At 36.5% G+C, this 16,863-nt stretch overlaps 1 protein-coding gene across 1 annotated transcript in view; it reads right to left on the bottom strand.

Moving 5' to 3' along the window:
- LOC145780636 (uncharacterized) overlaps positions 1–13,606 on the bottom strand; it is a 113,031-nt gene extending 99,425 nt beyond the window's left edge. Inside the window, exons 1-13 of the mRNA XM_082592261.1 lie at positions 13,578–13,606; positions 10,597–10,716; positions 10,100–10,250; positions 8,742–9,887; positions 8,101–8,168; positions 6,445–6,577; positions 6,021–6,144; positions 5,158–5,298; positions 4,764–4,870; positions 4,359–4,544; positions 3,592–3,823; positions 2,598–2,762; positions 1,652–1,772 (exon numbers count right to left, since the gene is read on the bottom strand). Coding sequence (XP_082448387.1) covers positions 1,652–1,772; positions 2,598–2,762; positions 3,592–3,823; positions 4,359–4,544; positions 4,764–4,870; positions 5,158–5,298; positions 6,021–6,144; positions 6,445–6,577; positions 8,101–8,168; positions 8,742–9,887; positions 10,100–10,250; positions 10,597–10,716; positions 13,578–13,606 — 2,723 coding nt within the window. The remainder of the gene's footprint in view (positions 1–1,651; positions 1,773–2,597; positions 2,763–3,591; positions 3,824–4,358; positions 4,545–4,763; positions 4,871–5,157; positions 5,299–6,020; positions 6,145–6,444; positions 6,578–8,100; positions 8,169–8,741; positions 9,888–10,099; positions 10,251–10,596; positions 10,717–13,577) is intronic.
- Positions 13,607–16,863: the final 3,257 nt, after the last annotated feature.

The raw sequence follows: 16,863 nt of genomic DNA, 5'->3' as shown, positions 1-16,863 counted from the left end.
TCCAACCAAACTTTCTTCTTCAGAAGTTAACCAAGCATTTTGAGTTATTCCAGAAAATGTATTGCTGCGATAATTTATCTGTGCTTTGAAATGAAGCGAAAACTGTGCTAAAATCGAAAAAATACAAAAATGTTTACACAAACGATCCAGCATAAATTTTATGACAATATTTCATTGTCAATTTGATTAAAAAATCGTTTTGCGAGATCAATACAAAATTCAAAACAAATTAAAACGATAAAAGAAAGTTTTCATCACATGATACAAAATGCAGAAGAATCCGTTTGGTGCGAAACAGAAAGGCCTAGTGAAGACATGGCAATCATGGTATCGGTTGATGGTGGACCAATGGTTTGATAATAGCACTTTGGAACATTTGTAAAGACTTTGAACTAACGACGCGGGCCGATTATCGCGTTTGACTGAACGCTATTGCCTGCCCCTGCGATAATAATAATGCTTCTAATATTTTGTCTTGGTTGATAAACCATAGTAATTTCTCCACAAACATACAACTTGTCACTATTTTAAGTTGACAACGTTTTGAGTTTGATCTTGGCAAGAATTAAACTGTGGACGTAATCTTGCGAAGGTATTGAGCGGTTAAACCGGATATTACTATTACAGTTGCAATAACTCTTTACTGTTACTTTTCCATGAAAGTATAAGCCTATTTTACTACCACATAAACTGTGTACTGAAGAAATAACTTGAAACGTAATCTATTTTTTTGATGAGCAGGATAGCACATCGTGAAATTCCGCAAGTGATAATCGAGTCTATTTCAAACCCATTTGTTGATTAAGTAAAATAAACGTGAATTGACACTTACTAAGTCTATAACCTTATACTGTCTAACTTAAACTCACCAGAAGACTAAATTGTATTTTATATTGCTGAGCGTTTACATGAAAAGATTTTAGTTTTCCACAACATCGCTATACTTTTGTGTACAACCCACTAGCTTCACAAGTAGCACCGTCTCTAATGAGCTTATCTGTTTAATTAAGGATGTTCCTGACTGTTTGAGCAGACAAAACCAGACTAATCAAAACCCTTCGCCTGAAATCGCAAATGAATTTGCCACCAGTCCTTCATTGGAGCTATTGGGCGAGTTAAATATTAACTTTATAGTCGCTAATATTGATCTGTCATAAAGCAAATGCTGTAATTCTTCTCATACCCGTTCTACATGGGCACATGATGGTCATTACGCAGCGGGAAAGCATAATAGAGTCTAGTGAAGGTTGTGAATATTTTAGAAACTGGTAAAGGATGAAGGAGGTTTCGCAATTGTGAGCGATGATTTTATAGACTGCGCAACAATAGAACGTAGTCATTAAATTACACATTCTGTGGTCACTAATGATAAGCTTTAGAAGAGATGAACAAAAAACAGACATTGCTATTAAACGATGAAAATAAATGTTATGGTACGATCCGTTTAGAAACAGCCCAGAAAGCAAATTCAGCCATTTTTACATTGATTCAGCGTCTGCAGACGTTGAATCAATGTAAAAATGACTGATTTTGCTACCTGGGAAAACGGAATGAAATTTGGAATCAAGTTATCGCAGACATGAGATAAGAATCTTTAAAACGCAGACAAGATAAAAACAAATGCAGAAAATCTCTATAGAATAGATGGTACCTGTATAAGTCTGCAGCACACGGCACTGGGAGCTTGTCAGATACTTCACAGAAGTGGTTTCTTGGGCAGGTTACGCAGTAGGAACTCCCACTCACAGCAGCATAATTACCTGGCTCGCAACCTGACAAAGTGAGCCATTTTCAAACACTTTAATTTTGATCACAACTATCTCAATGGTGACAAGAAATAACAAAGAAAAATTGGGTAATTGAAAGCAGTGAATAGTTCGCACTGCATGAAGTTCATTTATAAACCGCTGTTGCAGCACGAATTTGCTGAGTCACACGAATGTCATTGACGAATTTGCAGATCATTTTCTGCTTTACGTCGTCACAATATCTTTTATAACTATATTTTATTTTTGCTTGTACGATTTTTTTCCTTCGTAACTTTATTTTGACATTGACAACTTCACTTTTAAAGTGTTCAAGTAACGTAACTTTCGCTATTACTTTTCTATACCAATAAATCGCGTTTACAAACACACACATTTTGATAGTGCCAAATAATATGGTCGTTGAATAACATCATTCAAAATATGTAGAAAGGTATATTTTACATTAATGTGACTATTTTTATGTTTCAGATGCGTTTTGCTATAATTCCTGAAAAGTATTTTTCTGCTCTTTTGAGGAACGTTTTCCCGTTGCAGTGAACTTTGAAATTCGTTGCGTTTTGGTTTCCACGTGGCTTGAATCATGCTATTCAAGAAAATATTTGTTGTTGATGTGTTGATGGCCTGTACAATGTAGTACATGGTGCAGCAAAATTACTTCTCCCTTAGAATATTTACGTTATTTTTCAATTCAACGACGTTAAATCACCCACAGGATTCTCCAACCAGCGTATTCTTTCCTAGATAGCAAAAATCGTTGTTTTTACATTGATTCAACGTCTGCTGACGTTGAATCAACGATGAAATAAAACCAAGTAAAAACGTTCTTACCAAGGCAAAGAGTTTTCCCTTCGAAGCTGAAGCTACCAGGCGGGCACATCACTGGGTCTATGTTGTTGGCAGGGCACCTGTAACCACCAGGACATGGCAAGCAACGCTCTTCAGCAAACTTGGAGTTGTACGATCCAGCTTCGCAGGTCTTACATTGCGATATTCCTTCGCAAAATAAAGATGTTCATTTGTCTGCAACTATTCTCTGTTTGAATGAAACTACCACGATCAATTTTCTGTGTCAGTTACTTTACGTGAAATTTTTTGAAGCGAAAATTTGTGGATAAACCCGAGCGAGGTTAAGCCACAAATGTACGAGTTACCTTTAATTCAGTCAAGGATAGGCAGTGATATAAAATGCCAATACATCGACAGTAACTGGTCGACAAACTAGCTAAGCATAGGTATTTGCATGGGAAAGGCCAAAGTAGATTTTTTTTAATTTGAACACAAGACCACCTAGCTAAAAAGCAATAACGCTTAACTGAAGATGATCTAGCTGCTAGCTGATCGAAATCGATTTTTAGCTGTTTATGATTGAACTGGCTCGTGTGAAAATAAATTCTTTTGTATTACAAGACATGTAACCAAGTCGTTAATATCAAGCATTGTTGTGGGTTTGACACCTGTCAGAAGATATTTCATTTCCTTGATCTTGTTCATAGTCAACTAATCTTTTCAATCCGAAATTAAGAACAAATATGGCCAAACGTGCAATAGATTGAGTTTCGCTTTTAGCAACATGCCAGTTAATTATTCACAAGCGTAGATTGAACGTTCGTTTTCAGCCTAATGATACCACGAGCTTTCGGAACTCAGTTCACTTGTCATCTGCAAATGACTGGGGAACTGTGATCCGAAAGCTAATGAAAAACCGCTATTCCACAGCAAATTCGCGGCATAAGGCTGAAAAACCTTCGATCTATATTTGTAAAATAGCCAAACATGATCACCAAAAAGTTTAAATATGAAAACAAATTAACACATTCTTTACCAATAGTGTCGCTGTATTGCCCTGGATAGCACATGGTAGGCGTGTGAGAACCAAAGTGGCACTCGTGGCCTACCGGGCAGTCAAGACAAAACGAAGCTTGCGTCTGGTTGGCATATGTTCCTGCAGGGCACGGGGCGCAGACGGTCGATCCACTCCGGTCGGAAAAGTGCCCGGCCGGACAAGGAATCGGAGCTCCTGTTGTGTCGGGGCAATAGTGACCAATTGGACAAATCTGTGGGGAATAGTAAGCTTGTATATTGAACGATCTTACCAAATTGATCAATCTACTTTAATCTCAAGAACGTTAAATAAAATGTTTGTGTTTTGTCACTACTACCATTTTCTAGGCCTCTGTCATTTTGGTATGTATTGCTTTTGTTGTGATGGTTAGATATAAAAAATAAACTTAACTACTTGATCCACATTAATTAAAAATTAAAAAATGCTATAATTTTTTTACCTTAAAGCTTAAATTAGTGTTTAAAAACCTTTTTACATTATTACCTTCCTTGTTAGTCATAGTGAAGTAATAATATGATCCTGTACCAAAAGTGAGGAAATTATCAGATAACAGGCCAATGATGAATAACATTTTTCTTCATCACAAGTCATTTGCATAGTTAGTGAGGTTTAGTTTATCTTCTATAGAAAGTTGTTGATTTTTGTTGAATCATCCACTTATTCACATGTTAGTAAAAGTATAAACTAAAAACTCAACAACAAAAGCAAAGTTCCAGAATTATAAAATCATCAATCGGTTGCAATACCTCACAGGAAGATGAACCGGTGGCATTGGCAAAGTAAGCCGTAAATGCAAAATGGCAGGGTGTGCATTGAGATGATCCGGCACTGGCGTAAGTTCCAGAGTTACATATTATAGGGTCGACGGTGCCTAAAGCGGGACATTCGTATCCGGCGGGGCAAATCGTGCAGTTCGTTTGTCCCTCATTTGCCTGGAGAGAACGTTACAGTTTTGTATATTTTAACACTTTAGTAAAAAAAAAATTGAGAAATCGTTAGGCTAAGATGACACAAGACGCTGTTTGGCTTAAAACTGTGAAAACAAATAGCTTTGTGTTTTGTATCACATTGAAGTGCGTTGTACAACGTTTTATTGAAATACAGTCACAACCAACGCACAACACGTAATGTGTTGTTGTAAGCAGACCTACCTGATAGTAGCCAGCCTGGCAGGATGTACAAGAACTGGCGCCTTCTCCTGAGTAACTACCTTTTTCGCATTGAGATGGCAAAGCTGATGGCTCAGGACAACGGTAACCTGTTTGGCAAAGTGGAGTGTGCTAAGTGCAATCGCCATAAGAAGGAAGAAAGAATTGAACAGATGGAGCTTTGGTTATCTTGGTCATACAAAAGACACTTTACTGCAACAGCATCACTCACTCAGAACGGAAAATTAGTTCGGATCATATTGTTGCTGACTAGATATGTTGATCACATCAGTAAACAAAATCGGTCAGGACCGAAAATTTGTACAATTTATTGATAAAGCATTCGCCACCGTAAAAGCGGATTCTTCAGTATCTTATTCAAATAGAAAAAAATTACCCGATGGGCAAATGTTACAAAAGCCTTTCCCACTTTCGTTTTGAAAATAACCAAGAGCGCATTGTGTGCAATTCCTTGATCCTGCTATGCTGAAGGTGCCGGGGAAGCATTCAAGGAAGCTCCCAGTACTGCTTCCAAAATCTGTAAAGACAATTAGTTTGTTATTTTTTTCTTCCAAATGCCTAAAATAACTCTTTCAAAAATAAATTGTCAGCTTTAAATTGAATATTCTGCAAGAATTGTAAATAAGTTGAAAAAATAAAGTGAAAAAAAGTTTTTGTTAACAAAATTCCACCACACAAACATGTACGAATATAATTAATTATTTGTTTTTAAGTTTAAAATAGTTGAAGAATCAAAACAAGCAAACAGGAAAGCAAAGCAACCGATCTTTCTGTCCACGTTTAAACATACTTCGTGCACTGTTCATTCCTTGTCTCTATGTCTAATCAAATTCATTTCACGAAGGCTAGTAACTTATTGATCAAACAAAATCATGAAGAACTATTGTAGCCTAAGTAATGAGAAATTTTTGTAATCCACAGCCACGTAAATGTTGACATCGAGTGCAACCTAGAACAAAGCCAAGCTTATGATTTTTACCCCGCTAGCAAATGTTTACGAAAGGTTTCCTTTGCAAAAACGATTTCCGGCCTACCATTGTTTTGTTTTCTGTACATTTGTATGCTCAATCATCCTCACAAACGATTTTTAAAAAAGCTGCTAGCCTAAGCCTCATCCTGTAAATAATGGCGCATTGTATCCAACTCTCACCATGAAAAAGTAACACAATCATGGTGGTACCTAACTTACAATCGACTCGAACATAAAAATCACTTTGAAAATACGTATTTTCTGTTTACCTGGACAATAAAAACCTGCTGCGCATAAGCCACATGTGTCGGATCCAGTTTGATTTGAAAATGTACCAGGAGGACATTGACTACAATCACTCTCCCCAGTAGTGTACCAGCCTGCTAAACAGACCTAAAACAAAAACGTGTTAAAATTTTAATAAACTGTTCAACAATGTCGATAAACGTTTTTTTCCAAACTTTTGTAAATTACTCGGTAGCATATAAAAAAAGCGAAACCTATTTAAATCACCCACCCGCGCCCATTTAGTTCAGCATTGGTCGTGCAACAACAGTCGGTCAGACTTTGGCTCAAACTTGCGATTTTAAATTGAGATTTTGTAACTTGCATTTTTTATAGAACAAATAAGCAGTTTTAGTGAAGTGATTGACAATAGGTTACATATGTGCAACTCTTTGCAATTGGAACTACCTGGCTAGATGGTTCTTGGGCCGGGTCAGTGCAGACGTACCCGTTAGGACATGTTTTACAATTGGACAGACCGGGCGATGAGCTGTAGGTATGGCCGGGGACGCATGGAGTGCATTCCGTCGAATGAGGTCGGCTGGAAAAATTCGACACCATTGAAACCAAGATATAAACAAAGGCTCAATCAATTACAGCACTTCATTACAAAGCGAAAGGTGTGAATGTGCTTGATGAACACTTTACAACACAAAAGATTACATAAGGATGATCGCAGTCATAACAGTAATATAACACGCTTATGTGTCAATTTAAGTTTGATTTTTAACTTACGACTTTACTTGCCAGTTCTAAATCTTGACCAAATAATGAAGATCTTATTAAGCGGTGTAAGTTTTTAGCAAAATAATGCAGTGACCGAAAACAGACAAAGCTGACTTGTCGTTGCAGCACATAGCAACACACTGAAAGGGAAAACAAACGGTTTTCCAAAATTTTCATTCGCGTCTTATTTGATCATACTTTCAAATACCACCCACATTTTTACAAAACAATACTTCTGAAACTCTTCGTTAAATCTGGGACGGCGAGAAACGCAATAAAAATTCACTTCATCAGTTCATGATGCGAGATCATCGGTATTTATCGGTATTTCAGTTATAGACTTCGCTAGCTGAAGTTTTAAATGTATAGAAAGTTGCCAAATTAAAAAAAAACAAACTTGCCGCACTAATCGGACATCAGAAAATGTAAATATAACGCATAAACATTTTCATACCGGGATTAGTTAGTTTAGTTTTCAATGGACATGACGCAAGCGCATTTAATGGCCATGCATTCTTTACATACTGCTAGGAAACATATCAAATTAACACCAAACAAACTAAGCCCTGCATACAGACAATGCTAAAACACTAAATAAAAACAATCTGGAATAGGCTAGGGCGTGGACATCGCTATAATAGCATCTGGACTGGAAGCCAAACGCTGCCGTCCAAAATGAAGTCTGAAGAGGATTGCCATATTGGCGGTTTTAACGCAAAATTTCTGATTTGGCGTTAAAACCGCCAGTATGGCAATCCTTTCTAAGCCTCATCTTGGACGGTAGCGTTTGGCTTCCAGTCCAGATGCTATTATAGCGACGTCCACGGCTAGGGTTACTCCTTTACGTGTGAGCAACATAAAATCACAGTCAAGTATTGCTGAGATTTTTTTGCTAAACGTATTACGTAGTTTCGACAATGAAAAAAACACTGGAGCTAATCTATTTACCCTAAGTGGGGGTTGCATAATACGCCGATATGTGTCTGCGGAGCGGTAGAACAAACAATGCAACACATACTCCACTAATGCCCCATCTTACGGCCCTCAAGTGGAATCATTGGTATTCGAAAACTGGACCCAACTACCGTATCATGGCTGCACGATGAGGCATTGCCAATCTAAGCTACTACAAGTCAAACGAGAAAAGAAGACAATAAAAAAAAAATCAAAAAAATAAAATAATCTATTCCTGAAATTGATAACTATAAATGTTCAAACAGATCCACAAAATAATGAGTTAGCAACAGAAAAGTAGTTATTTCAAATCAATTCAACAATCTATGACGTTAGGTAAATGTAAAAACATTTAAAAAAATACCGTTACCAGCTACTACCCACCTCACAGACCCAGCAGGACATATAACAGCAATAGTAGCGTTGCTACATTGAAAACCTGCTTGGCATGCCTGCAAAACCCGATGTTTAAAGCACATGTCATAGTTACAGAGCCATGCATTCGCAATATAGATGCAAGCAACAGGGAAATCTATGTCAAAGGCTATAAGACACGTATTGCAGAGTAAAAGTGTGCTTTTTGCAGCTTCACTGATGGTACATTTACATAACAGTACGTTAAACAATTAGTTGGAAACAAAAAACATAAAAACGTTTCCAGAATACTGTATTTCTAAAATGTTTATCTGTTATTCATTTTGTAGTGAAACAAAAACGTTTTCTCAGATAAACACAGCATGCAAGATACAAACACAGACAAGCTGCGTGTTTGCAATTGTACTACTCTAACAACTGATGTTATGACTACAACAAAACCTTGTTAACCGGAATCTCAACAAACCGGATCGCCCGTCATACGAAAACCTGGACAAACCAACTTCCTTCAAAGTATTTCAAAGGTTTTCTCTTCTTACACCGGACAACGTTGATAAAGCGATATTACTTGAAGAAATTCAATAGGTCGAATTAACAAGGCTTGGCTGTTGTATACTTACTGCGATGATTATTGAGAATAATAAAGTTACCTTACATTCTGACAACCCTTCTTCATCTGCGTAGAAGCCCATTGGACAACTCAAACATTCTTTGAAATTCCCTGTGCTGAATGTTCCCAACGGACAGGGCAATGGGGCAAGACTGGAATTTTGACAAGAAAATCCGCTCGGACACACCAAGCATTCAATGGAAGCTGAAGATGAATAATATCCAGATGGACAAGGATCACAGAAAACGGACCTTGAAGGAGAAAAGGTCCCGTTTTTACATGGTTGTGGTTCCTGATTCCGGGCCTCACATTTGTGGCCCGCTGGGCACTCATTACAAGAAATAGATTTAGAAGAAACAGAGTAGTAACCGACTGGGCAATCTAAGCATGTTGTTTGCCCATCCAAAGAGTAACTTCCTGCTTCACATTCCACTGGCGATGAAGCAGGATTTGAACATCTGTGTCCACCTGGGCACGCAGTGCATTCTGTCTGTTCAGTTGCATCAGCATAGGAACCCATGGAGCAATTATAACAAACAGCGCTTTTTCCTCTAGAGTAACTGCCTTCAGGACAAGGACCTGGTACCTGTGATGTTTTAGAGCATTTGTGTCCAGGTGGGCAGGGGATACAAGTAATAGCCATAGAATTGTTTGTGTAATATCCTAAAGGACAAGTCATGCAATTTGTAGAAAGCCCAGTAGAGTAGGTGCCGGGTTCACAGGGTAGGGGCAGTATACTCGAATTTCCACAATGATATCCAGCAGGACATTCTAAGCAAAACTCGGAACCGTTGTCTGGATTGTAGTAACCTGGAAAACACTTTGAGCATTCCACAGATAAACTGAGCGCATAAAAACCTGCTTCACAAACTACGGGTTCAGCTGATTTATTCTTACACGAATGGCCACCGGGACATGGTAGGCAGTTTAATTGACCGGTATTGTTGTTAAAATAACCATCTTCACAGGAAGTGCATTCCGTCGCCTTTTCTGGTGCATAGGTCCCTGGAGGACAAATTGCGGGATCAGAAGATGCATCCGGACAGCTGTATCCTGATTGACAAGGCAGGCACTCGTGTGATGATGTGATGTTGACATAGTATCCGGATGGGCAGGGATAGCATGATGTAGTTCCTCCAAACGAAAACGTACCAGGTGGACAAGGAGATGGTGAAGCTGAGGTATTCTACACGAAAATCAATGTTAAAATAAGCAAAACAACCTTTATATGATACAAAAAGTAGAAAGTTGTTAGGCAACGATTTCACAACTGAAACAAGAAGCTGAAAATAAAACTAAATGACACCACACAGGGGTTCACAAAAAAAGACTGTAAAATAAAAAAATTTAACCTGACAAAATGTTTACAAAAACACATGTGCAAAATAAGAAACTAACCTGACACTGGTGGCCTTTAGGACAACGAGTACAGTTAATCGCTCCTTTGTAGTTACTATAATATCCTTGAAAGCAAGGGCGACACACACCATCGCCTTTGTGAGAGAAGTAACCCTGTTCACATTCTAGGGGGGAGGAGCCGATACTACCACTGTAAAAAAAAATAGGTGTTTGTCAATGCAATCCCTATTGACAATGTCTGTAAGGAAATACATCTTAGGGGATAGAATCTTCAACTAATTTAAAAATTAAGTTTACTAAGAATTTAAAAATACACTAAATATCTAAAAAGGTGTTGCAACTGTGCTAAATATTAAACTGATTATCCTGTTTCTCAAGCACATCATGACGTTCATATTTTGTGGTTTCTTTCTTTTTCTAGACCTATGCTATATTTGGAATATGTATTGTTTTTTGTTGTAGTCTACTACTAAAAATACTGAACATAATGGATGGATGGTCATTTTATTTTTGTTAACTAAAACAATCGCACTTACTCATCTTCTCCATTTCTGCATTGAAACCCAGCAGGACAGAGGAGGCAAGTTTGCAGTCCAGTTACATCGCTGTAGTAGCCTTGGCCACACAAGATGGCATCATTACTTGCAGTAGGGCAGCTTAAAATTTAAAAAAAGCTTCAAGCCATCAACTAGCAACTTGGACATAAATTTTTTTGAACAAGAGTTGATGACAGTCAATAAAAAGTCAAGACAGTATCAGCAAATAAATTGATAACAAACAATTTTTTATGCAGTCAAATTGCTTGCAGTAGGCTAGGTAAGTTGTTTGGTCAATACAATAACCAGTTGAAAAGCATCAGTGCCTACTTTATTACTAATTTCATGTAGCCCCAAAATAAGGAATAGCAGATAACAAAAGTATTATAAATTAGTACATTAACTGTAATGTTCATATGTCAATAAAAACCATATCAATCAATGCAAAAGTAATGAACAAAAACAACATAACTGATAGCCTATTACACAGCGAATTAAGTGTACACAGAATAGCTCTTTTAAAATATAGTACAGTAGAATCCGGTTAATAAATTCACCCAGATCTCAAGCAAATTTCGATTTGATAAGTGTTGGATTTAATACTTAAAAATATTCAATATTCCGTCCCAAAACATCTGAGATATATATAATACGGTTGGAGTTATTAAGCAGATTCTACAATATTTGTTTTTGATACAGTATATTTCATAACACTAGTTCCAACAAAAGTTCAAGCAAGGGTTATATTGTAGAATGGATCCACTATAATGCAGTGCAGTTCATTACAAGAGAAAATAACTGCACTATATAAGTCTACAGCTATAGAAGTGTTGTTTTTTATTAGTAAAACAATTTAGGCATACAGTGAAAACCAGCCAATTGACAGCAAGTAATAAAGAATTTTTAAGCTAAGATTACTTCAGAAAATTCTTATTTGAGTGAAGAGTCCTTTGCAGCACTTCAGTAGCACTTGAATAATTGACTTAGCTTTCAATGAGGATTGGTTTGAAATGCTAAAGCGGTGTTACAGGACAAAATAACAGACATCTTATAATGCTAACCTTGGTTTTTAAACAGTAATTAAGCTCAGAAATCATAAAAATAAATTCACTGCTTTAAAAACGAATTCAGTATAATTTGAAAAATGACCATTAAAAAAAGCTACAAAACCTGGCAACTTACAAGTAGCCAATCGGGCACTCTTGACAAGCATTAGTAGTTGAATTATGAAAAAATCCTCCATCACAAATGAGACATGGTGATGGATTGCTGGTGATAGTGCAATTTGCACAACAGCTGCAGTTTTCTACACAAAAAAATAATAATACATAAAGCGGATCATTTTGATATAAAACAAATTTTGTAAAAAAGATGCAGAACTTAATGCATAAATTTCATGCCTACTTCTTACTCTTCTCTTTCTTATTACCACTGATAAACACAGTCAATAAAATGTATAAAAAATAAAATGTTCATTCGTGCTATTCACAGACCACTATCGACAATGGCAAACATAGACCTTAAAATTGTCAGTATTGGCAGACAAGTTTGGGCCCTAATTTAAATTAATATAGCCAAACAACATGAAACTAGAGCATCAAAAATAGACCTCATGAATTAAACACAAATTTTAACTTAAGTAGGTTACTTTAACAATTAATAACAAGTGGTAAAATTTCTATTTGTAATAAAATAATACATTTCTATGTCTGTCTCATTAGCTCAGTTCAGAGGTTGAAGAAATGTCAAACAACACTGGTAGGACTCTCAGCAGAGATGTACGTATACACTGCAAATTCTATGCCGCATACTTGCGGCGTAGACTTTTTGTTTACGCTAATGCTTGCGGCAACATTTTTTTGGATAGTTTGCGCTTTAGGCTACGCCGTAAAGTTTTCGTGGTTTTTTAGCGCATAGCGTCAACGCATACTTTTTAATGTATTTTTTTCACTACAACACGCCAATACCTTGCAGCGCTGCAGTTGAAAGAATGTTTTCAATAAGCAAAGACATATTGGAACCAAAACACAGCAAAATTTCAGATGAACACTTTCAGATGCTTGTGTTTCTTTGTGGAAATTCAAAATAAAACTTGTTTGTTTCAAGTGGTTTATAGCGTGTGAATGTTTGGCACCTAGCAAACAAAATTAGTTTACGCTAGTGTATGCGCTAACGCTGACGCCGAGAACTTTTTTTACAAGTTACGTTGACGCATACGGCGTATGATTTTTCGAACGTTTGCATTTACGCTGACGGCGTCAATATTTTTTGTATGCGCGTACATAGGGACGGTACATTACGGGACGCGCAACTCCGTTGTTCCTTCAACATTAGAAGGGTCAATTGTCGATTTGCCAATTTTTTTACGCTTTACTGCTGACTTGCTTTCAACTAGAAACCTTAAATTACTTTAAAACCAACTTCACTTTTCTTATATAACCCATAAAAATTAAAATATTTTGTAAATTACAAAAAAACATAACCCTTCTAGTGTTGCGGATAAGCCAAAAGCGGATGAAGTTTCGCATCCCTATGATCTACAATCCCTAGCGTACATCACTGACTCTCAGGGTGTGAAGTGAGCTTGGGCAGTGCATTTCAAGGACTGCTCCTGCTCTGCTATTGAAACAAAGTCAGGTTAATTTATTTTGTTTCAATATTTTTGTTAATGATCAAAGATTCAAACTATTCAACAATTAAGTTAATATTTATGCCAGCAGCTTTATTTTTGTTAAGGATCAATTAAACTTACGTGAATTTCCTGACGAAATGAACGAGCAAAAGAAAACAAAGAAAATGATATTTCTTGAAGTTGCTCCAAAAAGTTGACGCATTGCTTCTTGTATTGAAAACTTTCTTTTTGATTAAAAACTTCAGAAAAATGTGGTGTCATATCAAATCATTGCAACGTCAATAAGAATAAAACAGCTTACACGACCTAAACAAACTTTCAATTTACAATATATCCTCTTCTTACAAACCTCTCTTCTAAGTACAAAACTTTTCTCATACTGAACAGTAATTAGGAAGCTACTATTGCAATGACAAAATAAAATTGGTTTTAAGCATAAAATAATATAATTGCACAGTAAACATAATAATAAAAGATTTAAGTAACTCACACAACCAGACAACAACTGGGAATTTCTACTTGTAAAGGAAATGTTGTGGCCTAAAAATTGTTCTATCCACAAGGTGCTAGGCTGTATATTGCAAAATAGAGATAGTCCTAAAATACACTGCTAAATTTAATGAGCCAAAAGGTAAACCATTACTGTAGTGGTCTAACTTTCTGTATCTTTATTTAAAAAGCGGATTGTTCATTAATTGCTCTATGGAGAGAGATGAGTGGTGTTTTTCAATTTATTCAACTTTGTAGAATATCAAACCAGAAGCATAAGTTTGAAAGCGAAATGTAATATCAACTGCATTACAAGTAATAAAACTTGGTGCTCTTCCACAAGACGCCCTGTTGGTCAACCAGACAAAATGATGACGTCACACATTGGAATGGACTATTATGAAGGAGGAAGTGCGGGGTGGAAATGGAACGAAATACACCAGAAGGAAATTGTCTCCCATTCATTCATTTCTTGTTCAATTTCAACAAATTTGCTATTGTTGGAAAGCACAAGCATAGATCTAACCAACTAAATTAGTACCAAGTCCCAAAATACTACTAGCTTCATCTGGTGGCCACCTAAACTTGACCAAATTCAAACCATCACCAAAACTTCATTTTAAATGATAAACAATCTAAATCAAATCTAATTAAAAGAACATGTTACTGTTTATTGAAGTGCTAACTTTCATTGTTATATCTTATTCAATATGCGCGCAATCGTTGTTCGAAGACAGCCCCCTAACGAAGCTTTTGCCCAATGCATTTCAATGGCGAATCGATCGTCTTCCAGTTCACGCCCTGCGTGATCACGATAATTAATTGTCTCCCATTTATTCATTTCTTGCTCAATTTTAACAGATTTGCTATCGTTAAAAAGCACAAGCATAGATCTAACCAACTAAATTAATACCAAGTCCCAAAATACTACTAGCTCCATCTGGTGGCCACCTAAACTTGACCAAATTTAAACCATTATCAAAAGTTTATTTGGAATGATAAGAACATTAAACGACAACCAATTAAAAGAACATGTTACTGTTTATTGAAGTGCTAACTTTCATTGTTATATCTTATTCAATATGCGCGCAATCGTTGTTCGAAGACAGCCCCCCAACGAAGCTTTTGCCCAATGCATTTCAATAGCGAATCGATCCTCTTCCAGTTCACGCCCTGCATGTTCACGATAATTAATTGTCTCCCATTTATTCATTTCTTGCTCAATTTAAACAGATTTGCTATCGTTGAAAAGCACAAGCAGGGATCTAACCAACTAAATTAATACCAAGTCCCAAAATACTACTAGCTCCATCTGGTGGCCACCTAAACTTGACCAAATTCAAACCATCACCAAAACTTCATTTTAAATGATAAACAATCTAAATCAAATCTAATTAAAAGAACATGTTACTGTTTATTGAAGTGCTAACTTTCATTGTTATATCTTATTCAATATGCGCGCAATCGTTGTTCGAAGACAGCCCCCTAACGAAGCTTTTGCCCAATGCATTTCAATGGCGAATCGATCGTCTTCCAGTTCACGCCCTGCGTGATCACGATAATTAATTGTCTCCCATTTATTCATTTCTTGCTCAATTTTAACAGATTTGCTATCGTTAAAAAGCACAAGCATAGATCTAACCAACTAAATTAATACCAAGTCCCAAAATACTACTAGCTCCATCTGGTGGCCACCTAAACTTGACCAAATTCAAACCATTATCAAAAGTTTATTTGGAATGATAAGAACATTAAACGACAGCTAATTAAAATAACATGTTACTGTTTATTGAAGTGCTAACTTTCATTGTTATATCTTATTCAATATGCGCGCAATCGTTGTTCGAAGACAGCCCCCCAACGAAGCTTTTGCCCAATGCATTTCAATGGCGAATCGATCCTCTTCCAGTTCACGCCCTGCATGTTCACGATAATTAATTGTCTCCCATTCATTCATTTCTTGCTCAATTTCAACAGATTTGCTATCGTTGAAAAGCACAAGCATAGATCTAACCAACTAAGTTAATACCAAGTCCCAAAATGCTAATAGCTCCATCTAGTGGCCACCTAAACTTGACCACATGCAAACCATCACCAAAACTTCATTTTAAATGATAAACAATCTAAATTAAATCCAATTAAAAGAACATGTTACTGTTTATTGAAGTGCTAACTTTCATTTTTGTATCTTATTCAATATGCGCGCAATCGTTGTTCGAAGACCGCCCCCCAACGAAGCTTTTGCCCAATGCATTTCAATGGCGAATCGATCGTCTTCCAGTTCACGCCCTGCATGTTCACGATAATTAATTGTCTCCCATTTATTCATTTTTTGCTCAATTTCAACAGATTTGCTATCGTTAAAAAGCACAAGCATAGATCTAACCAACTAAATTAATACCAAGTCCCAAAATACTACTAGCTCCATCTGGTGGCCACCTAAACTTGACCAAATTCAAACCATTATCAAAAGTTTATTTGAAAGGATAGGAACATTAAACGACAGCCATTTAAAAGAACATGTTACTGTTTATTGAAGTGCTAACTTTCATTTTTGTATCTTATTCAATATGCGCGCAATCGTTGTTCGAAGACAGCCCCCCAACGAAGCTTTTGCCCAATGCATTTCAATAGCGAATCGATCGTCTTCCAGTTCACGCCCTGCGTGATCACGATAATTAATTGTCTCCTATTTATTCATTTCTTGCTCAATTTTAACAGATTTGCTATCGTTAAAAAGCACAAGCATAGATCTAACCAACTAAATTAATACCAAGTCCCAAAATACTACTAGCTCCATCTGGTGGCCACCTAAACTTGACCAAATTCAAACCATTACCAAAACTTCATTTTAAATGATAAACAATCTAAATCAAATCCAATTAAAAGAACATGTTACTGTTTATTAAAGTGGTAACTTTCATTATTATATCTTATTCAATATGCGCGCAATCGTTGTTCGAAGACAGCCCCCCAACGAAGCTTTTGCCCAATGCATTTCAATGGCGAATCGATCGTCTTCCAGTTCACGCCCTGCATGTTCACGATAATTAATTGTCTCCCATTTATTCATTTCTTGCTCAATTTTAACAGATTTGCTATCGTTGAAAAGAACAAGCATAGATCTAACCAACTAAATTAATACC

The sequence above is a fragment of the Aplidium turbinatum genome, chromosome 12 (assembly GCF_918807975.1).
Source record: "Aplidium turbinatum chromosome 12, kaAplTurb1.1, whole genome shotgun sequence".
NCBI classification, from domain to species: Eukaryota; Metazoa; Chordata; class Ascidiacea; order Aplousobranchia; family Polyclinidae; genus Aplidium; species Aplidium turbinatum.
Note: the sequence above shows the minus strand (reverse complement) of the source record. Positions and strands in the feature narration are given on the sequence as shown.